General features: G+C 43.8%; 1 protein-coding gene across 1 annotated transcript in view; it reads left to right on the forward strand.

Moving 5' to 3' along the window:
* The first annotated feature begins 1,069 nt into the window (after positions 1 to 1,069).
* HTR5A (5-hydroxytryptamine receptor 5A) overlaps positions 1,070 to 25,159 on the forward strand; it is a 52,717-nt gene continuing 28,627 nt past the window's right edge. Inside the window, exon 1 of the mRNA XM_068125713.2 lies at positions 1,070 to 1,774. Within this exon, the coding sequence (XP_067981814.2) occupies positions 1,070 to 1,774 (705 nt within the window). The remainder of the gene's footprint in view (positions 1,775 to 25,159) is intronic.

Consider the following 25,159-nt stretch of genomic DNA (forward strand, 5'->3'; position numbering starts at 1 on the left):
AACCAAAGAAATACAAATGTGGATACCAAAATTTTTTATTTCAAAACATTTCTGGAAGAAATGGTGCATTATTTGAAAAAGTGCAAGGGTGCCAATATTTTTGGCCACGACTGTATATATATATATATATATATATATATATATATATATATATATATATATATATATATGTATATATATATATATATATATATATATATATATATATATATATATATATATACATATATATATATATATATACATACATATATATATATATATATACATACATATATATATATATATACATACATATATATATATATATACATATATATATATATATACATATATATATATATATACATATATATATATATATACATATATATATATATATATATATATATATATATATATATATATATATATATATATCATATTAAGTAATTTAATTCACATATCGAACTTGTATCCCTCCGTTCGCACACACCCGATATAATTCTCCTCCTCCCACACACACATACACCGTTTCCATGTTTACACACACAGCCTCCTCACACCCTCCCACATGGCATCCTCTCAATCCCCCACCCCGATCATTCCCTCCCACCCGGTCTCCTTCTCCCACTTTTCTCTCTTCCCAATGCACTGGAAGCAAAACCAATCGTAACGACCCCGGAGTTCCTCTGGAAGCGGGAAACGACAGGTAGTGTGTGTGTGTGTGTGTGTGTGTGTGTGTGTGTGTGTGTGTGTGTGTGTGTGTGTGTGTGTGTAGCGCTGCGGACGTGCTTAATGCTGCTGGTGTGCGTGGTGGTGGTGGTGTGCGTGATGCTTGACGTGTGGTGTGTGCAGTTTAAATGTGGCAATGACATGCTTTGTGATCATAGCTGTGAACAAGGTATAATTGTTTACTCACGCTGAAAGTGAAGGTATGCAGGTATGCATGACATGATGTCCGATAAATAACAGGTGATGCACACCTGTTCAGCATTCAAAAGGATTTCTCCAAGTTTCAGGAATAAATGACGATTTTATTGCATTCCTAGAAACACAACGAAAGGTGAAGATTCGTGCAGCAGCAGGAATGGCGAGCAGCACTCAGAACGTTTCGAACATGACGAGTTTGGACGGCGGCGGCGACCGCCCACGACCGCTGTCGCTCCTGGGGATCCTCACCTTGACGCTTCTCGCGTTGCTCACCTTGACCACCTTCCTGTGTAACTGCCTCGTGTTGTTCACCATCTGGCGCGTACGAATCTTCCACCGGGTTCCGCACAACCTGGTCGCGTCCATGGCCGTGTCGGACTCCTTGGTCGCCGCGGTCGCGATGCCGCTCGCCTTGGTCAACGAGACGCACAGGTACCGATGGCTCCTCGGGCGGCTGCTTTGTCACCTGTGGATCTCGTGCGACGTGCTCGGCTGCACGGCCAGCATCTGGAGTGTGACCGCCATTGCGCTGGACCGCTACTGGTCTATCAAGGATCACCTGGAGTACAAGTTGAAGATGCGCAGGTGTATCTCAAATTTGATGATCGTCCTCACCTGGCTCATGGCCACCTCCATTTCCGTCTTACCTTTCATTGGATGGAACGAAGTTTACACTTCAGCCGATATGGACGAGTGCTTCATCAAACAGGCTCCTCTGTACTCCGTGCTGTCTACCGTCGGTGCTTTCTACCTGCCTCTTTGTGTCGTCTTTTTTGTTTACTGGAAGATCTACAAGGTAACAGGCTTTCGCCAGGGCACGCACAAACAGAATTCCATCATTCCAACCATGCAGATAATCGAGGTGAGTTTCACTCTGATCTACTGAAATTTCTTCTCTCACTATAATTAATCTAATTTCTCATGACATGCTGAACTGCATACACGAATACACACACACACACACGTATACACATATACATACACACACATGTATACACATACACACACATGTATACACATATACACACACGTATACACATATACACACACGTATACACATACACACACATGTACACACACACACACACATACACACACAGACACACACACGCAGACACACACACACATGTATACACACACGTGTATACACACACACACACACGTACAAGTCGTACATGTATACACACACACACACACACATACATATATACACACACACATACATATACACACACATACACGTATACACACACATATACACACACACGTACACACACATATACACACACGTATATACACACACACACGTACACACATCTCAACTTTCAATACATATTGTCGTGTTCCCGGGCATTAAGATCCTCCAAGGTAACGGGTAGTCAATCGAGCTTTACACTCCAAGGCGTTCAATCCAATGGCAGTGTGAATACGCGCGGGGGACGAGGGCAGCGAAGCCCTTACCTGTACAGATCCCACTGGACGTCTTCAACCCTGGTAATCAACTCAAACCGACAAGGAATTATAATGCAAAAATACCGGATTTAATGAAAGAAATGCCGGTGCCAAAAAAAATGCACAGTAAAACTAAAATTCCTAAATGGAGCACCCCAAACAGACTCGTATACAACACAAGGGTATGATAAAATAAATGTGAAAATAAAGCGTGGTGTTTGTGAGGTGCATTTGCCTGCACTCCGCCTGGCGTCCGTGACCGTCCGGGGCCGTCGAAGGTCCCGCGTCCCTGCACGGAAAAACACATACCCTGGCGCGAAGTCTGTGCGTGGGAAAATGTCTTGGCAGGCAGTTAGTGCGTGGGAAAATTTATTGGCACGCAGTTCGTTCCTCCAGCGCCCGTCCACTCGCCGTCTGCTCCACACAGCACCATGCTCTCTCAGCGTGGACAGCTGCCGCACCGTCAGCACCAACGCACCAACGAGCCAGGGCACTTCAGCACCAACGAGCCAGGGAAAGGAAAATGCGGCCGCTCGAACCGATCGCCCAGACCAAAAGCGCAAATGTCCGACTGCACGACACCAATGTCCCAGTCCCAACGCAAGAGCAGGAAAATGTGACTGTTCACAAGGAAATCCAGAACCAAGAAGAAGACGAACTGTGACTGCTTTTCTTCAGCTCGGGACCCAAAAAGCAGAAAATGCCGGGACACAGTCTTTTGTGTTTATGGCGGCGTGTATGGCGGCTGTGGCATTTAAATACATCTATCTATTAATTTAAATTACATTTAAATACATATATTACATATATCTATTAATACACACACGTGTATCTATTCATTAAATAGATATATGTGTGTGTGTGGCATTTTATTGCTCATGTGGGGTGTATGGCGGCTGTGGTGTGTGTCATAAGGAACAGAGGAAAAAGGTCACAGAGGCAATTTACACATATAGGGAATTTACCATTAATCCCTAACTAATTAACATAACCCCACCCCTCATCATGGGGACAAAGATACACTCTTACACGACATCCGGTCTAACGGGTCCCTACTTGGGTACAAGGGGTTCTTGTTCTTCATCGCGACATTCAGAGCACACTATACTATACACTCCTACCTGGCTCTAAGTTAATCCATTGCCTACCCCCTATAAACGTAACAATATTGCTCACATAACACAAGGTTAAAAGGGAAATGTATAATCCATTTTTTAAGCATTAATGTAAACATTTTATTGCTCAGTTATTAAAAGGTTCACCCATATATTTCAATATTGTAACACAAAGCGCGGATTTGTTTTTGTAACCAAAATGGCTGGTTCACGGATCTCCGTCATGTAATGTTTGTGGCACCAGATTTGTGAAGCTTAAATTACTGACATTTGTCAGAGGAAAACCGTTTTGGAGCCATGTCAACAAATCGTTTTCTTCAGAATGATTTCATGAAGAGTGTGTGCGTTTCTGTGCGCTTGCTTGTGCGTGTGCGCGTGTATACGTGTCTGTGTGTGTTGTGTGTGTGTGTGTGTGTGTGTGTGTGTGTGTGTGTGTGTGTGTGTGTGTGCGTGCGTGCGCGCGCAGTGTCCTTGTCCGTGTCAGGGCTGTAACCTTTTTGCCATTTGAGTTTTGTCATCAAATTTTCCACCAAAGCTTTATTATGACAATATGGAGAAGGCTAACTAATAATTTTGTCGAAAGGTCAAAGCACACAAAAACACATAAAACACATAAAACACATAAAATAATCAATTTTCATGCGATTGACCTGAAATTTTAAGAACTTGCATTTTGGGTCAATTAATTTGTTCACCAATCAAAAGCTAGAAGGATATTGTTTTTTGAGATTCAAAGGTCAAGGCTGCATAAAATCATCAATTTTTATTTTGTATTTTTTTTGAAACTATTTTCATTATTTTGAGCATTTGGAAGAAGAAGTAAGAAATCAAACGGACGAGGACTGGCTTTGCATTTTCAGATCCTTTCTGGTTTAGCAGTTGCAACTGGTCCGACCTCCCCTCTCCCTCCACCCCCATACAACTCTCCGGACTTCACCGGGCAGTGTTCACACCTTTATTTCATTTCTGCACACGGTTAAAAAAACACAATGCGATAAGCTCCACAAACCCTTAATCTGAACCGATCCTCAAAATTCCACCTGCAGAATTGACTCGAACAGTAACAGCAGTCCCAACGACGAATAAAGTGTTCTTTGGTAAAAAAAAAAAAACAACCTTTCATCAAAATACGTGTCTCCGAACAGTTCCCATGGAAGTATGAATTAAGTTAAAAACAATGAAGTTATATAAATTAAAAACTAACCCCAGAAAGAGAATCACAGCCTCACTTAAATAAATGCATAGATACACTTATATATAAAATCGCAAGATATGGTAAATTTTGTCAGATTTCACTCCAGATTTGGAGATTATTTAGTCTACAGCATCCAATCCTCATATTCCAATCCAGATTTTGATGATATGCTTCAATTATGTAATGATAATCAAAATTGTTTCCAAGGCAAGGCCCGTTTGAGTAGGCCGAAACAAAATGTCGGCTTAAGAACCCAGCGAGGTGCAGTGGGCTGACCAAGATGGCGGGCCACCATATTGGTAAGCCACCATATCGTTTTTTTTTTCTTATGAGCACCTCATTAATCATCTTCAAAAAGGGTGTTATAACACACCCAAATACCCAGTTATCATCATTGCAATCTGTTGGAGGTCCAGGTGTATGTATGCAAAGTTTGGGGCCGCTAGGTTTCATGGTTTTGGAGTTATGAAGGAGACGGATGGACGGACACTGCCTTTTATTTTTATTATTACGTATTATGATTACTAGTGAGGAACAGTGGCCAGACGGAAGCCTCTCCTTCGTGAAAGACACCTGAAAGCCCGCTTGGAGTTTGTAAAAAAGCACCTAAAGGACTCTCAGACTGTGAGAAACAAGATTCTGTGGTCTGATGAAACCAAGATTGAACTGTTTGGCTTCCGTCTGGCCACTCTGCCATAAAGCCCAGATCGGTGGGGTGTTGCAGTGATTGTTGTCCTTCTGGAAGTTTCTCCCATCTCCACACAGGATCTCTGGAGCTCAGCCAGAGTGACCATCGGGTTCTTGGTCACCTCTTACCAAGGCCCTTCTCCCCCGATTGCTCAGTTTGGCCGGGCGGCCAGCTCTAGGAAGAGTCCTGGTTGTTCCAAACTTCTTCCATTTAAGAATTATGGAGGCCATTATGCTCTTGGGAACCCTCAATGCAGCAGAGATTTTTTTGTAGGCTTCCCCAGATCTGTGCCTCGACACAATCCTGTCTCTGAGGTCTGCAGGCAGTTCCTTCGACCTCATGGCTTGGTTTTTGCTCTGATATGCATTGTCAGCTGTGAGACCTTATATAGACCGGTGTGTGCCTTTCCAAATCATGTCCAATCAATTGAATTTACCACAGGTGGACTCCAATCAAGGTGTATAAACATCTCAAAGATTATCAAGAGAAATGGGAGGCACCCGAGCTAAATTTCAAGTGTCATAGCTAAGGGTCTGAATACTTATGTCAATGTGATATTTCAGTTTTTTCTTTTTCATAAATTTGCAAAACTTTCTAAAATCCTGTTTTCTCTTTGTCATTATGGGCTATTGAGTGTAGATTGATGAGGGAAAAAATGAATTTAAACGATTTCAGCATAAGGCTGCAACATAACAAAATGTGAAAAAAGTGTGAAGGGGTCTGAATACTTTCTGAATGCACTGTATATATATATATATATATATATATGTGAAGAATCAGCTCTTCGTTTGCAAAAGAAGTCCACAAATAGCCTGAAAAATGGCGCAGCTTTATTAATAACCAACTTATACGGATCCGGAGGAGACCGACGTCTACAGCAATCTACAGCAAGAACATGCCAAGTCAAGCCTTCCTGAAAACACATTGATTCCCAGTCCATTTATATAGGGACACGTTTTATCAGGAAATCTCCGAGGGAACAAACAACACTGGGAGAGGTTCCTCCCACCGTTATCATTCGGGGGAGTCAGCCCGTCCTTATCATTTGGACCAAATGTTTCTCTGGGCTCCGAGAAAACAGAAATGTAACTCACAATGAGGAGAGTGTATGCTTAGCCAAACAAACCCATATATTTTATGGGTTTGTGTACATGAGTAATCCAAAGCATGTTTATACAGAGTCATGCGTTGCTGAGATTAAAACAAAATATATATGGTTAACGATCATGTCATTCTACTAGCATTACGCTAAAACAAGCGCATGTGGGCGTGGTTTTACGACCAGCCTCGAAAAAAGCACACGTATACAATTCGTTCAGCATGACCTCATTTTAAGCCTTTCCTCATCTAAAACTAAAACGAAGCAAAAACCCTTTATTTACTTTATGAAATAGCATTTTTAGACATCATATAAATCATAACACATTAGCACCCAACGTCTATAACTGAACTTTAGGCAGTAACAAATCTACTACTTGACATTCCTTCCTCTTGTCTCGTCGAGACAAAGTATCTTAAGAGACAACGTGCCACATCGGGCTTTATTGAAAAATAATTGTGTAATGCGGGTATCTCCCAAGGGCATATCGTGCGCCCAAAGCGCCTCGCCCGTGCATTTGGCGAACGTGTCGTGTGGTGCGTGCTCGGAGCCTGAGGGCTCAAAACATGAAAGTTCATTAACGTTTCGGATCCACAACGAAGACGTCTGGTCCAGATGAGGTTCTGCTCCGCCAGAGGGTGCATCACTTCCCCTGCGGAACTGGCTCCCCCCACCCTTTGCAGACGCAGTCCTTGCAGATCTTCGAAGTTAATCAACGGTCATGCCCATGAGGTCCCTCACGTGTTGCTGTTCTGGGGAATACAAAATGTCGTCAGTATCTTGTGTCTCAATTTCCTGGTCAGGGTACAGAGCGTAAAAATCCGAATCCGAATCACTTGAAGCAAAGAGATCCGCAACATGTGGATCAAAGAGATCCGAAACATTTGGATCAAAGAGATCCGAAACATTTGAAGAAAAGAGAGGGACTTCCTTTATGTCAAAGTCTCCCATGGGCGCCTGGTCGGCTTGCGGGTCTAGGATATCCACGTCGGGTCCCTCGACCGCCAGACCCAGTGTCGCAATCAGATCCATAGTTGGGTCGGAAGGGGGCGTGCAGCTGTCAGCTTGTAATACATAAGCAGCGTTAGCCAGTACACGCAAGGGGTTTATAGCACAAGTATCACAGTCATCACATACACCGTTACAGGCAGCAGCCAGTTCCCACATGGGATCCACACAAGTATCACAGTCGTCACAAAATTCAATACAATTTTCTGGAGCGCTGGTCGCAACTGCCTTGTTGAAGGACCCGTTCAGGTCGACGGCCTCTGTGGTCAGAGCCATAGTTGTTGTCGGCGGCTTCTTCACTTTCCATCCTGTAAAATACTTTCTCATATAGAGGAGGACTAGAGATTTCATTAGTGCCCCCCAAATTACTACCCCGATTATCACAGCCAGTGCGGTCAATAACCACTTCACTATGGTGCCCGTCCATCCCTGGAACCAGTCAGTGAGCCAGCTAAATGTATAAGAATTTTCGCGCGCGATCCGATCGATCCAATAGTATGTCATGAGCCGTAGCGGTGTCGTTTGCCACCTTTTCTAGGGCCAAAGCCAATTTATCTATCCGGAAACTATCCATGACTGTGCCCGCTCCTGGGAAGAAGAAACCAAACACCTTTTCCCCTAGGCTCCCGTGTAGTTTAGTGGTTCCATCTTCGTTCATGACTGACCTCTTATAACGCCTGTCCAAGGACTTTGGGTCTAGCTCATCCAGTATCTCAACGTCAGGAAGGACTGAACCCAGATAACATGTGCCCCCCCAATTATTTGGTAAATAGGGGTAAGCCTTGTCGCCGCATATAAACATTGTCCCATGGGGTGGGACCAGGTGGGTGGATAAGCACTGGAGTCCCTTTACCACCCCATTAATCCTACTAACCCCCCTAGAGAATGTTATAGCCGTTATGTTGTGGTTGTGTTTATCTTTCAGTACTATTCGTAATGTAATCCCCGAGCTCCCTTGTCCCAGCTTCCCGGGGAGAGTGTAGGCGCATTCTGATTCTCCCATACGCAAGTGGCCGGAACCCTGGAGGCAGACCTTCCCTTTCTGTGGTTTGACCCAGACGGGGGCAGGCCTCTCGGCCACATGGGCAATCATTGACGGGCGATAATTAAATTGTCGATTGCAACTCTTGCCGTTGTCAACCCCTTCTCTTTCCAGCGTGGTGACTAAACATGGGGAATCGATAGGTTGTGAGCAGAGGTCATTGAGGGACAGAGGTAGCACTATCATGTGTATTCCTGTGGTGCCTGCTTGGGGAAAGCGCATGCACGACCAGCAGTGTGTCCTATTTTGAATTGTTGCCACCTCCCTGGCCACTTTCCAATATGTGTTTTCACCCTTCTTTGGGGCCTTATTCTGGGGTTGTGGCGTGAGTATGTATTCGATGCATGGTATGTAGTTCCTTTCGCCACCGGCCGCGCCAGGGGTCCAGACGCTGCACCGGACCTGCATAGTCATGCCTTTCTCTAGGCGCGTGCGTGTTTGTAGCTTAAAATCAGGGGTTCCCCATTGGTATCCTGGTTGGGCCAAGGTCTTAATGCTAGCTTGCCCGTCTTCCCGGAACTCTCGTTGCTTTTGTAGTACCATGCCAACGCGTCCAGGCCCTGCCGACAGTGCTAGCCAATTTATGTTCACCCAATTTGTGTGCAGGGCTTTCTGTTCGAAACATGGTAGTGATACTCTTTGTCCCCATGTTACGGTGAGGTGTCGGGTTTCGTTTTCGCATCTATTGGAATCGGAGTTTCCCCTAGCTGCTGTCGCTATCAATAGTATTGTACCTATGATTAGGCCCATCCTTACTGTGTTCTGGGGGTGTGGTGTCTGGTGCTTGTATGGCCAACTTACAGTGCGTGGCGTGGATCCACGAAGTCTTGCCCTCGCAAAAGACTGCCGTTGGTGTAGTCAGCAACACCTGGACTGGTCCCTTCCACCTTGGTTCCAAGGCGTTCTTGCAGGTGAAGTGCTCCACGAACACCTGGTCTTTTTCCTCTGGTGGAACACCTGATCCACAAGTCTCCTGGGAGCGCCTGGTCTACAGGTCTCCAATTTCCTAATCCACTTTTTTCCAAGTGGATCCAATTTTATTCAATATTCAATTTTTAAATTCAATCCCATTTAATCCAGTCCAATTCAAATTAAATTCCATCCTTCTCTCAGCATCCCATTACCTGTTTCCAACATCAATAAAAATAAAATTATAAAATTAATAAAAAATCAATCATCTCAACTCTCAAATCGAATCAAAAAATAAAAATAAACGAAAATTACTTCAGCGAGAGTTTCAACTAGAATTAACACAAACAAACCACCATTAACCTCCATTAACACAAACAAACCACCATTAACCTCCATTAACACAAACAAACCACCATTAACCTCCATTAACCTCCCCCTATTATTTATTTATTTTCACGAATAAACAAATAATAGAAATAACCTGGTCTACTTCCAATTTCAATTCTGGTCAGTTCTGGTGTCTGGTCACACACAATGTTTTCCTCACCCACTGTGATTCGCTCAAAATAGATTCTCACTGTTATGTCTGAAATTCGTCTCATGAAAACCCATTCAAGAGTCCGGTGTGACAGACAGCCAAACACATAGACACGCCGAAGACCCCAGGGTACCCATCAAACTAGCTTGTCCCCAGATCCACAACACAGCGAAACATGTAAATTTACTAAAATAATCACTTACTCATAACTAGCTGGATAACTAGCATAACTAGCTCAACACCTGGAACTCATAACTAATACTTACTTAAAATAATGTAATATCCCAATCTTCACCCTTTATGCAAATCGAAGCACCCCGGACAACCCACAACCAATATCAACCACTGTAGCCGCCTTCCCCTCCAGGCAGCCACACGCAGCCACATACATCTCCATCCACGTCACACAAGACAACAGCCAACGAGTGTGTCCACCACACAGAAACCTTTGGCAATGCAACAACCGAACTCCCAGACAACCAACAACAAAACCCAATCCATCTCCATGGCTCATCAAGCAGTTCCAACTTAATCCAGCTTCACATACCGATTTCCCCAAAAACTCGTGAAACTTCACCCCCATTCTGGAAAAACCCTGGACTAAACCCTGACACCCTAAATAGCTTCAGACCCATCTCCAATCTACCCTTTCTGTCAAAAGTTTTGGAACGTGCTGTGGCCACTCAACTCAAATATCACCACTCTGCCAATAACCTGTATGAAACATCCCAATCCGGATTCTGCTCCAGCCACAGTACTGAAACTGCTCTCCTCAAAATCACCAGCGACCTTTTCTCTCCTCTGATGCCGGCAACCTCAACATTTTCATCCTCCTCACCTCAACGCCTCCTTTGACATCATCAATCACACCATCCTCCTCACCCTGTTTAGACCAGCTTGTGCTTATTAAACCCAAATCAGTTCACCCCCAAGCCTACAAGGACCACCTACAGCACTGCAAAGATGTCCTCTACTCCACCTACTACCCTCAAATTATCCACTCTGGCTCCGGAATCCCAAAAGCACTCTTCTCTACAATAAACAAACTAAATAAACAACCTTTACAACGTGAACAAACTCCTCAGCTCCCTGGATACCACCACCTTGCTCCACACACCTGTTGGTGCACACCTGTGCACTCACACCTGGTGCCACCTGCACCCTCCTTCCTTCCTGGACCATTCATCCAAAGCAAAATTGACAGCATCTACAACAGCTTAATCACCACAATTCACTCCCCCTTAAGGTGTCCCCCAAGGTTCAGTTCTTGGCCCCCTCCTCTTCGTCCTGTACCTATCCCCCCTTGGTCACTTAATCCGTCATGCACCATAGCCAATGCACCATGGTCTCCAATTCCACTGCTTCACCGATGACATCCAGCTTTTTCATCTCCACCAAATCGTGCTCCACCACCACCCACTCTATCCTGACAAACTGCCTAACTGAAATAAAATTATAGCTTCAGATCAGCTTCCTCGAACTTAACTACGCTAAATCTGAATTAATCTTCATTCCCCCCAACATCGATGGTTTCCCAGTATCCACATCCGGAATCTTGGCATCATCATTGACCAAAACCCTCTCCTTTGAAAAATACACTAAACAGATCATAAAGACCTTAAACCTTAATCATAAAAACTGAAAAATGCTTCGCCATGGAATAGTCCACCACTCATGTAAATAATCATAAGAGTTCTGCGAAACATCTCCATCTTTAAAACTTAGCCAACCAAATTTAAACCACATGTTTTCCCCCCAAAAAACAAGTCACATTCTTTGTATATTGCCAACATTGTTCATCGTTTAAGTATCATCCAGACCTAAATTTTTATAAACCATCAACTTGTAGATGCATTTATTTATATCCCATTAACCCAAGAACTCTCAATTGCTTGGTTATATTTTAGTAATGTCATATATCCATATTTCTTTTCCAAATTGTTCCTGATATACACATTAATCCCATCTGTCTTCGTTTCCAGATGAACTCAAATCAGGAAATCAACACAAATCCTTATTACCTCCAATCAATTCAAAATTAAATCAAACAATTCAAAACCAGATCGGATCAGCGATCAGAAATCACTTTTCCAATCAACACATTCCAAGCAACAATTCATTCAAAGACCAAGCTTAAAAACACAACTCTCATCTTACTGTGACAAATAAGCAACCAACCTACTTCACACTAAAACAAATAACCTTTCATCACCCCTTTCTTCTCCACCACCTCTTACACTTAAACAGATCATAATTACTCACTCATACACTGTTGCCCATCACCCAGTTGCCCCAGACCCAAACACAGGTTTGAAATCCCAGTAGGTTGTTCTTCAATCCCAACCATCATGTGATCCCAACATCTCTCCATTTATTTCGTTCCTCATGGGGTTGGTGTTTTATGGCCTTTACCTCTTACCCAATCACACTGCACATTATTCCCCGTCCTTGATGGATAATTTTACATCCAGATGGGCACAGCATCCCATTTTTGGCGACCCAGCCCTAAAACAAGCCCCTGGACTCCTTGCAGGCTGGACCAAAACCCCCGGACGAAGTTGCATCCCCAAACCCGTCCATATAAACTCCATTGTTGTCCTGTTCATCTCTCTGTGTTACATTTACATTTTGTGACTCACAGCTCCTGCCTCCATGGAACAATGACGCCTGAGCACTCAATTAGCCCTCCCAGTACCAAAGACTTACAATCAGACCGACAGACAGACAAATAACAGAGGCCTGTCGCCAGCCCCAGCACAGGACATCCCCTTTCCGGGCAGGTACAATATAATCCACAGCATCGAAATGCCAATTTCTATCCGGGGCCTCGCAAAGCCAAAATCCATGCCTGCGTGCTCCATCATGCAACCCGATCTGTACTCGGTGCGCCCGGCGCCCCCTATAATCAGTGAGTTATAATAACCACAATATCTCTGGCACCCAACTCGTGATACCACAATTTAATCCACGTTACTTGCATCTCTTCATCCTCACAAATGTCCTCCTCTTGACATGACTTAAATTAAATTCCAGCGTACTGTACCTGACGCGTCCAGTCGGCACCGGAAGTCTGTTTATTTCTTGAGACCCCTGAATCGGGACGTCAACGACAATTACAACGACAAACAGGACTCGATATTCTCTGTTCATTAATTACGTACATGATTTTGGTTTTACCCACAATATATGTCCCGATATTCTCTCCAGATTTAAGTTCTATATCCTGTCGTTAAAGCAACACCCTGTAGACTGACTCCGCCTGTCGTTCTTCCAAGGTTAGTGAATTACCTCTGACCTTTCCCTTGCATATCTCGAACAAAGGTCAACTAAACTTTAAAAGGTCAAACTTCGAATTGGGGTAACCAGCGCTTTATTATCCCACAAGTAATGCAAGTCCGGCGACAATGGACAAATGACCATTAATGTGGCTCTACATAGCATAATGCTAACTTCTACGAATCCAACAACCGTCACACTTCGTCCAAGGACCTTCCGTACGAGGCGTGCTTCACAATGCCCATCGCACATCCTTCCTCGTTCGCACAACGCTTCATCAACGCACCTCCTCGCGCCCACACCTTGGCACAAGCCACACCACATACCGACAGTTGAAACCTCGACCGTCCTCCTTCCTCGGATCAGCGTTCTGTTGAAAACGTGACATTTCTGCTCAAATTATTGAATTTCCAAATACTCTCCCTGCAGCGCCCGTGAGGCGGCTTGTCCCACATTATCTGCCCTCAGACCCATATGCGTTTTAATAACTTAACCTTATCAGCATCGTTCGCCAGCATACCCTTTGTCCGGCGCATCGATCATCCCAAATGCTTCGATGCATCTTCCAGCCGCCACTCCGCACTGTACCTTACTGTATGAACAAGACTTCCTGTTGGAACTTGACTCCGGAAATTAATTACTCTGTCTTGAAATCGTTTATTTTAGCCATCTTAAATAAATCCATCCATCTATCCATCTTATAAATCCATCTTAAATAACGTATTCGTCCTGTGACATTGCCTGGCATATATGTCGCAGCCGGCCACTATTCCGACATGGCTCATGACTCATGTCTAATTCTGACAAGAAGATGAAGGATGAAGGACATGATATGAAGAAGAAGATTCTGACAAGATACTGACATGTGAACGTCCGACATCCAGCAAAGTCGAAATGACCCACAATGCATTTGGGCACACACTTCCTCTGAGAGTGGGCGAGTTATCGCCGGCACTCTGAGCAACCTCATACAGCACACCCGTGACTCGCGGCTCGCTTGGCTCCTGTCTGAACACCCAATATCCCTCTACCCAAACTTCCACGGAGCCGCACGGCGGAAACACAGGTTTGTCAGAACTCATCCCTAGCTAACAGGATCTCCGACGCTTGACCTCTCTGACCCAAAATGCACTATATGACACCAATTCCAAAGGTGAGCTGCCTCAGCGATACATCCCACACATACAATACACAATATCTGCCATTGAATGAACTCTTCAATTCAAGTAAAACACACATATTGATTCGAATTCTGCAACCATCTCCAAGAAACCGCTTCATATCAACAGTAGATCGACAAGGGCACTCCGGGTGCTTTCCTGGCCCGATTTATATCAATTCGCTTCCCAAACAACTCCCAAACAGATGAAAATCCGGACTCAGTTCAGGACCTCGCCTGTTCTCTCGGATAGACGTTAAAATGGACATTCCCGGCCTGAATTTCCCCCAAGTCGAGCAGATCGCTTACAAAGTTTCACACCGAAACCCTCTGCTTTGCACATGACACACAGACAAACACATTGGGCAGACACACACGTCAATTAACATCCCAATATACATTCATTCCTCATTCATGTTACGTCTCTCATTCAAGGAAAAGGATTTTTTTTTGGGACGGGTTTGGACGGGGGGTGGGTTGAGGTGGAAAGGGGAGGCAGGGCGGGGGGTGTTGGGGTGTTGCCTAGAGCCCCGGGGCTGAGCTCAGGTCTTGGGGGGGGGGTGGGGGGTCTTGGTCTGGTATCTGGTCCAGCGGCATCACTCGCTGTTTTACTTGTTTAACTACCTCCTTAATTGTTTTGTCCTGAACTTTGCTTCCTGAACTTGCTTCCTTTGGCTCTGAAGCTTCAAATTCCTACAATGCAGCTCCTGCTTCAATTTTCAATATTTCAAAACCTAACCTGTCCTTCTCACCTTGTGGCCACCTGGCCCATTTCCTGTGAGCTTATTTATTTTCTCTTGTCCACCAGATCCTGGCCTGCTTTATCTGGACCTCTTGTCTAGAACTTCCTGGCTTGACCTCGTAGTTGTCACTACCTTCTTGTCAAACCTACCTGGTACCTACGCATTTCACCCTTCCTGGCCATGTCCCTTTGGCCGTCTAAGTTTAGCCACAGCCCTTCGTTCCCTGGCATGCAATGGCATACCCCATCTTGTCTCTGGGCTGTTCCTTCCTGGAAAAATCTTGGCCACCCGGTTTCAACCTATATGGCTGTCCGACCTCATTTTCCCCTCCTGGTGCTAACTGTAACTTTAAGCTTACTGTTAAGTCCTTACTTGTATCCTTACTATTATTTATTTATCCTGGCTTTAACAAAGCTACGCCATTCTGAGGCCTAAATGAGCCTCTACTTACAATTTCTGTTCGAGTGCAGACAGCGGGGAAGACAAGGAGACTGAACCCGCGCGAGGGAGGAAGGTACGAATTTGGAATAATAGCCCTCTGATATAAAACAACTCCCACCTTAATCAAATCAGCGTGCCGGCGCCGGCCTCAGGTCAGCCTTCCTCCTGTCCATCGGGCTCCGTTTCCCGTCCTCCGCGTCTGTTGACACCCCACTCCTGGTACCATCTGTGAAGAATCAGCTCTTCGTTTGCAAAAGAAGTCCACAAATAGCCTGAAAAATGGCGCAGCTTTATTAATAACCAACTTATACGGATCCGGAGGAGACCGACGTCTACAGCAATCTACAGCAAGAACATGCCAAGTCAAGCCTTCCTGAAAACACATTGATTCCCAGTCCATTTATATAGGGACACGTTTTATCAGGAAATCTCCGAGGGAACAAACAACACTGGGAGAGGTTCCTCCCACCGTTATCATTCGGGGGAGTCAGCCCGTCCTTATCATTTGGACCAAATGTTTCTCTGGGCTCCGAGAAAACAGAAATGTAACTCACAATGAGGAGAGTGTATGCTTAGCCAAACAAACCCATATATTTTATGGGTTTGTGTACATGAGTAATCCAAAGCATGTTTATACAGAGTCATGCGTTGCTGAGATTAAAACAAAATATATATGGTTAACGATCATGTCATTCTACTAGCATTACGCTAAAACAAGCGCATGTGGGCGTGGTTTTACGACCAGCCTCGAAAAAAGCACACGTATACAATTCGTTCAGCATGACCTCATTTTAAGCCTTTCCTCATCTAAAACTAAAACGAAGCAAAAACCCTTTATTTACTTTATGAAATAGCATTTTTAGACATCATATAAATCATAACACATTAGCACCCAACGTCTATAACTGAACTTTAGGCAGTAACAAATCTACTACTTGACATATATATATACACACACACACATATGTGTGGCCATTCTCAGAGAGCTATGTACTTAGATTTGTTTATTTTCGATATATTAGATTAATGAACAGGATTATATAATTAAATAGATATATGGGGGAAAATTACATGCTCAGACTAGGAATGGAACCCATGTCCTCTGGAATCTGAGCTATCTGGGTGAGCCTGACTAAGTATGCAACTTTCCCACACATCGTGTGTGTGTGTGTGCGTGTGTGTGTGCACGTTTCCTGGGAAATGTAACAGGATAATTGAACAAGCAGATTATTGGTCAGGAACATTTTTTGCTGTAATATATGAAGGGAATCCTAACTTCAGACTGAAAGTGCAAATCGAAATGACATGGAGAAGTAGACTCTCAGGAGATGAAGAAATGCAAGTGGTCACCATGTTGGAAACCGGCACTCGGTATCAACCTGTGGTTGCACAGACGTCGGACATCGCAGATTGTGGGAGAGGTACAGGCAGACCTGTTGTACAACAGAACTGCCAACGTGAGCCAATTACGATAGGATGGAAGAAATAACACCAGAAATGAATCCTTGAGATGCTGGTGATGTTGCATCATTGCAGACCATGTGAAAAGTTCCTAAAAAACCTCTCCGCTACATCTACAGTGAAAACTCAACCTCTGTCCATCTCAAGTGGAGGTAATGAATAATCAGGCTCCACTTTCATGGCGCCATGACCACCTGAGATGTATTTTATCTTTCAAAGCATTTTCCCTTATTTTTCAAAAAACAACAACTTCCTTCTCATCACAGCAGCTCGTTGTAGACCTTCCTGCATGAGAGGGTCTGTTGATTAAAGGATCAGTAGTTTGATGTTTGCACAGTACCCAGCGGATGACTCGGTCTTTGTGGCTTTTTGAAAAACTGATTTATCTGTGTGTGACTCATCTCGAGTGTTTATACAAATTATCATATAGCCATACCATGATCTATTTCTCTTAACACAAATCATGTTGAATTTTAAGTCACAATACATCACCTTATCTTTGTAAATCCATTCATATTGGTTGGATTTATTTACATTACGACAGGTGTGTTCCTGGGTATAGATATATAACCAATTGCGCATCAATATGACCGTACAGTGCCTTCAGAAGGTATTCACACCCTTTGGCCTTTTTTTACATTTTGTCGTATTACAGCCTGAATTTAAAAATGGATTCAATTGAGATTTTTTTGTCACTGACCTGCACATAATATCCCATAATGTCAAAGTTGAATTTCTTTTTCAGAGCTCAGGTGCATCCAATTTCCTTTGATCATCCTTGAGATGTCTCCACAACTTGCTTGGAGTCCACCAAAGCAAATTCAATTGATGGGACATGATTTAGAAAGAAACACACCTTGCTACACAAGGTCCCACAGTTGATAGTGCATTTCAGAGCAGAAACTCCACCATGAAGTCCAAGGAACTGTCCATATAACTCCAAGATATAATTGTGAGGAGGTATAGATCTGGGGAAGGGTGTTAAACAATTTTGAGAGTGTTGAAAGTTCCCAAGAGCACAGTGAGCTCCATCATTAGGAAATGGAAAGAATACCTCTTTCACCCCTCTCCCATGTGTGCGATGCTCTACCCTGTGTGCGATGCTCTACCCTGTGTGCGATGCTCTACCCTGTGTGCGATGCTCTACCCTGTGTGCGATGCTCTACCCTGTGTGCGATGCTCTACCCTGTGTGCCACCCTCTACCCCCCTGAGGAGTGAGGAGGGATTGGAGAGGGGTGAGGAGGGGTTGGAGATGAGTGAAGAGAGTGAGGAGAGAGGGGAACCATGAGTGGGAGGGTGGGGAGGATGGAGAGGAGTGAGGAGGGGATGGAGAGGAGTTAGGAGGAGATGGAGAGGAGTGAGGAGGGGATGGAGAGGAGTGAGGAGGGGATGGAGAGGAGTGAGGAGGGGATGGAGAGGAGTGACATGGGGATGGAGAGTGAGGAGGGGATGGAGAGGAGTGAGGAGGAGATGGAGAGGAGTGAGGAGGGGATGGAAAGGAGTGAGGAGGGGATGGAGAGGAGTGAGGAGGGGATGGAGAGGAGTGAGGAGGGGATGGAGAGGAGTGAGGAGGGGTGGAGAAGAGTGAGGAGGGGTTTAAGAGGAGTGAGGAGGGGTTTAAGAGGAGTGAGGAGGGGTTTAAGAGGAGTGAGGAGGGGTTGAAGAGGAGAGTGAAAGGAGGGAGGAAGGAGAAGTGGGGGGAGGGAGAAGTGGGAGGAGTGAGAGGAGGAGTGAGGTGGGAAAGGAGAGGAGTGAGGTGGGAAAGGAGAGGAGTGAGGTGGGAGAGGAGTGAGGAGGGGATGGAGAGGAGTGAGGAGGGGATGGAGAGGAGTGAGGAGGGGATGGAGAGGAGTGAGGAGGGGGTGGAGAGGAGTGAGGAGGGGTTGAAGTGGAGTGAGGAGGAGTTGAAGAGGAGTGAGGAGGGGTTGAAGAGGAGAGTGAAAGGAGGGAGGAAGGAGAAGTGGGGGGAGGGAGGAGTGAGAGGAGGAGTGAGGTGGGAAAGGAGAGGAGTGAGGTGTGGAGATGGTTGAGGGGTCACATATTACGTGATTAAGTAAATAAATTGTGTCGATTACATCATTTCTGAATCTGATGGATTGGCAGTACCCATTTTTAAAAACTGTTCATGCAGCATCTGACTCAATATGACCAAATATCATACACGTCTATGCCTGTGGGTTTTCCACGGGTACCCCACTAGTATGTATTAAAGCACGACTGTTTGTCTGTCTGTTTGTCATCCCCGAACTACTCCCGCAGTTTTGGGGCTAGCCCCTTCAAACTCTCTGTACAGCTTTTGGGTGGCTTAAAACCCCAGCGGCTTAAGACTGGCTTCAGACTTAAAACCCCAGTCCCAGGGACCCCGACACTGTCCACCAAACTTTGGCCGAATCTGTCCACAATTTTTTTTAGATATTCTGTTCACAAACAAGTTAACAGACAGACAGGGGTGAAAACATAACTTCCATCCACCGTAACAAACACACAAACAATTGAAAATACATTTGTAGATATACGACGTAGAACATGAATCGGTACAATGAACCTGTAGTTTCGCAGTACTTTGACTCTGAATTTGGCAAATTGTATGGAATCTTGTTCTGATCACGCAGGTGCTCAGAGGAGTGAGGAAATTTATTTTAGTCTACCTGCCTGTCTGGCAGTCAAGCGAAATTGAGAAAAACATTCCAAACAGGAAACGTACTGTTTTTAAGGACGTTATACAGGACATAAACAACGGTCATGGATAATAATGTAACATGTTAAATAAGGTGGTGTAGAAGACACTGCATCAACGGTGGTAAAACTACGAAAAAGATTTTCGATAACCTTTAAAATCTTTACTTTATTTCAATTGAATTGTATACTTGAACACTGTAGAACACAAATCGTCTTATTGGCACTTTTCACAACCCTTCCATTTAGCAGTACTTGACAAAATATTACTGCATTTTACGTCATCTCGACCAATCAAATTTGCCGCTCACAGACCCTTCCATTGCAATTTTTTTCACGAATGCATGGGGTAAAGTGTTCAATGAACTCTTGCTTTTTTAGCGATGATCAATGAGACACAACCTTCTGATTCACGAATGACGCACTACCTTGAAGTAGGTAAATAACTTAACACTGGTTCAATGTCATCAATTACATCACCTTTCAAATACTGTATATAGTTTGCAGCCAATAACTTTTTGAAATGGTCTCAAAGCAATACACGAATTTCGGAATGACGTATGAATGCTAAAGAGGCATTTTGCACATGTGCTGCGTGTGTCTTCAGTGACTCGGTTATGCTCGCTGAGCACTTTTACCCTGCCATTGCTAGCCTGAAATAGTCTTTTTAACATAATTTTGAAAATAATTTTTAACATAAGATGGGCAATTTCATAATGGTTATTCATAATTTTTCTGTTCCTGAATGCAAATCGAACCCACGGAATTATTGGAATACCAGAAATATCCGTGGATGAGAGATGTCAGGTTCGTACTATTTACTGTTAATACAATTATCAAGTGGTGGCAGTGAATATAATGCACACATACATGGACAGACAGACAGACAGACAGACAGACACTTTTCCTTTGACCAATAGATGCAAAAATCTAGTGTAATTTCTATTGCAGCAACGGAACCAAATAAAGCTAGAAAAGCACATGAAACTGGAAAAGCCCAGCCATGTCCGTTTGTATTCAGTCGTCTTATGTATGCAAGTCTGTGACCCAATATGCAAATTCTTAAGATTTCAGGTCAATTGGACAAAAATTGGCGATTTTATGGAACCTCGACCTTTTGATATTAAAAAAACAATAGACTCCTACCTTTTGATTAGTGAACCGATTAAGTGACCCGATATGCAAATTATTAAAATTTCAGGTCAATTGGATGAAAATTGACGATTTTATGTGATGCTGACCTTTGACCTTTTGACCAAATTATTGATATGCCTTTCCATATTCTCAAAATAAAGCTTTGTTGAAAATTTGATGACAAATCTCAAATGGTAAATTGAAATTTCAGGTCAATTGGATGAAAATGGATGATTTTAGGAGACGCTGACCTTTAACCTTTTGATCTTTTGACAATTATTAATTTGTCTTCTCCATATTATCATAATAATGCTTTGTTGAAAATTTGATGACAAAACTCAAATAGTAAATTGAAATTTAATGTCAATTGGATGAAAAATTGATGATTTTATGTGATTTTGACCTTTGACCTTTTGACCAAATTATTAATGTGCCTTCTCCATATTATCATAATAAAGCTTTGTTGAAAATTTGAGGACAAAACACAAATGGCAAATTGAAATTTCAGGTCAATTGGATGAAAATTGATGATTTTGTGTGATTTTGACCTTTTGACCCTTTGACCAAATTATTAATATGTCTTCTCCATATTTTCTCATAATAAAGCTTTATGGAAAATTTGATGACCAAACTCAAATGGTAAATTGAAATTTCAAGTCAATTGGATGAAAATTGATGATTTTATGTGATTTTGACCTTTTGACAAAATTATTAATTTGCCTTCTTCATATTTTCATAGTAAGGGTTTGGTGAAAATTTGATGACAACAGCTCAAGTGGTAAAAAAAAGTTATGGCCCGGACACACACACACACACACACACACACACACACACACACACACACACACGTGATTAAAATAACACATCTCCTGCCGTGCAGTGCAGGGTATGGGATAAATATATTTATAACGGCCTTCATTTTACCGCTCCCACTCCCGCCCATCCTGGCTCCTTCCAAACATAATTGATAGTAAATATTGTCGTGTGACTACACTGTAGTGAACATGGCAGGGTGACACGGATGACCAAACGAGCTTTACTCCAAGGCGTTCAATCCAAAAATGACGGTATTATTTACACGCGAAGAAAAGGAGGATGATGAATTTACCTGGACGGCTTCCACCCGACTTCTTCCACCCGACTTCTTCGCACCTGGATAAATGAACTCAAACGACACAGGATTAAAATGTACAAAAAAATACCGGCTTTATTAATGAAAATGCCATTCACAAAGAATGCACGTTAAAAAAAAACTATGCTTCCTAAACCCATTCAGGTGCCCCATTCAGACTCTATTACAACACAAGGGGGAAAAAACTGGAAAATAAATGTTATTTTTGCGGGCACTTAGCTCTGAGCAGCTCTTTAAGCTCGTCAGGAATCGTCCAGAACCCCCGCGTCCTTGGCGGGAAACCGCTCATTGGCGCGAAGTCTGTGCGTGGGAACGGCCTTGGCGCGCAGCACGCTCTTCCAGCCCCGAGCTCAAAATGGGCAGGCCGCACTAGTCCCACTCGCCCCCTTTGTTCCCGTCGATCTCGTTCACCTGCACCAACGTGCCAAGGAAAAGAAAATGCGGCCATGCCTTCAATCCAAACCCCACGCAAACAGAGCACTACAAAATGTTCACGTGCTCGTCAATGAATTCCCGTTGCGCAGGAGCACTATGAACTCCGACCGTTCGCCATGAAATCCCGAAGCAGAGCGAGAGATGAAATTGTGACCATTCACCACCAAAGCGCGAAGATGCGAGGAAGTCAAGAGCCTCGACCGTTCTCTATCAAAGTCCGGACCCAAGAGAGTGAGGGAAAGCCAAGGGGAGAAAATGTCGGCAGAGCGTTCTTTTATACCCAAGGCTCTGACGTCATCCTACGACATCTCAGTGTCCGCTCCTAACAGCGAGTGCCATCTTAGCAGTCTTTGCGCCAATCAATCTCGGACCAATCACTGCTCTTCGGGGTGTGGCCTCACGGCCCTGCCTGTGCCTGTGTGCTCACCAGGTCGGTGTTATCTGCGGTAGTGCTCAATGTCCTGCTCCTGCTTCCGGTTGGTTTTTATTTAGTGTACTAATGCGCGATTTCCTGGCTAGGTGTGTGTGCTGCATGCGTCATAAGGAACAGAGGAAAAATAACAGAGGCCATTACATACAAGGGATTAATTACCCATAATCTCTAACTAATTAACATAACCCCACCCCTTGTGATGGGAATGAAGATACGCTCGTCCACGACATACGGCCTGACTCATGTACATCAAGATGGCTATACGACATTCGGAGCATACTACTTATGCAATTCTACCTGGACTAAGGTATTGCCTACCCCCCACAAACGTAACAATATCATCATTTTAAACTTACCCTGTTCATTGAGAATCCCAACATATGATCTTCCCGTCGGTGTTAAGAAGCAACCAAATCAGATCCGGTTTCTCCCTCCGAGAAGACTGCCTGAATGTGGGTAATGATGGCAGACGTCCATTAAATCAATCACCAAGCCGACAATGTTCACACGAGGTAATCCCGCAAGGGTCAAAGTCCACTCACACAAATCCTTCTACGAACCTTCAGACCTTGCACCGGTCCACATCCTCAGGAGTTTGTAGTGCGGGGAGCAAGTTCAGAAAGTTCTCTGACTCTTTAGTTGTGCAGAAGCACACCCCCCTTGCAGGTATGTTTTCAAGTTTTTTTGGCTTCTTTTGGAAGCATTGTGAGCCGTTTTAGGTAACAATCCTTATCTGGCGTGCACGATATATGTTCCGCTAACCCGTTGACCAGACGTTGCTCGGGGTTTCTGCATATAAACACCGAGCATTCTGGGGCAGGGGGCAGTTACATCATTTCGAAAGTCGCATATAGTATACGTTTAAACCCTCCAAATGAGACAATTGTGCTTACCTGAAACAATGAGCTTGATAATGTATGCATGGCGAAAGTTTTAGGTGTTGCACTTTTTTACAGCACTATGTTGGTAAATGCTTTGAATTGCAACATAGTGCTGTAAACTATGAAAGTTTACAGCACTATGTTGCAATAGGTAAATGCTTAGGATTGCATTGTCCATGTGATAAACATGTGTCGATTGAAAAAATGCAATTACTATGAAAAGTTGCCAATATCCTTTCGCTGGAATTCCATTCAGGCCTGATAGCACCACCGAGATGAATCGAGCCGTGGGAATTGAATAATTCTCGCCTCGGGTGAGGATATATACGAAAGGGTGATCTTGTTTACTGGTGTGAAGCAAATGGAGCCGAATGGCTGATCCTTCCACAAGCCTGCTACAGGGTGACCCAACAAAAGTGTCCCCCGGGGAAATATTAATAATACCCAATCAAACTTTGCAAAATTGGCAGATCACATGACTCGTTCATGCTCAAGATATCAGTGAAAATTTCAGTTGATTAAAAAGAAATTTGACAATTTTACAATGAAATAATGGCAATATCGATGTTTGATGTGTGCCAAATGGGCACCATTGCGCTCAATGCAGAGGGCCACACGTCGAGCAAGGTTATTGATGACTTGTGTGCACTGTTATCAGAATTCTTCTCGAGCTTTCTTTGCTGATGTTGAGCTCTTGACAACGGTGCAGAAGAGATTTCTTGGGACTGCGGGCCACTGATTCACAAACGGCAAAGATATTCTTCCTGATTTTAGTTGGCCGGAGTGGCCTCCTCTGTTTGGTGAATTCATAGTCAAGACTGTCATGGTGTCGGAATCTTTTCACAAAACTTTGAATTTGAGACTTTCCTTGTTGACTGTGAAAACGAATTTGCCCGCAGATATTTTTCTACAGAAAATGACTTTTTTTTCTGGTGTCCACGATATGGAGTGTGAAAGTTACTGATTCTAGAAACTGAACAGATACACTCCCCTAACTCAGTTAAGATCTCCTAAAAAACAAAACAGGTTGAATGAAAACTGTGAAGTTTATTTAACTTTTCCTGTGGCCCACTTTTTTGGGTCACCCTGTATCTCGGGCAGGATTTATTTTTTAGCTCTGTAGTTCATTGTTGTTCCTCCATGCCCTTCTGAAGACAGTCAGGATAAAACAATGTTCAGGTAAGGCAGGAATTTCGAATTTTATCAGGGTATTAGCATACAAGGACTGGCGTGTTTTGCAACCCAGGTCGAACATCCTATAGAAAACCAATAGGCCAAATCCAATAAAAAATGCCATAGGAAATTGCACGAGTAGGAACAACTGGTTTCAAGAAGGAAAGTGAAATACCGGACCAGTAGAAAATACCAATAAAAAACCAGAAGGTCAATGGGACCAGTAGGGGAAACTGGAACCAGTTGAATACCC

This window comes from Myxine glutinosa, chromosome 10 (genome assembly GCF_964187855.1).
Source record: "Myxine glutinosa chromosome 10, kmMyxGlut1.1, whole genome shotgun sequence".
Taxonomy (NCBI): domain Eukaryota; kingdom Metazoa; phylum Chordata; class Myxini; order Myxiniformes; family Myxinidae; genus Myxine; species Myxine glutinosa.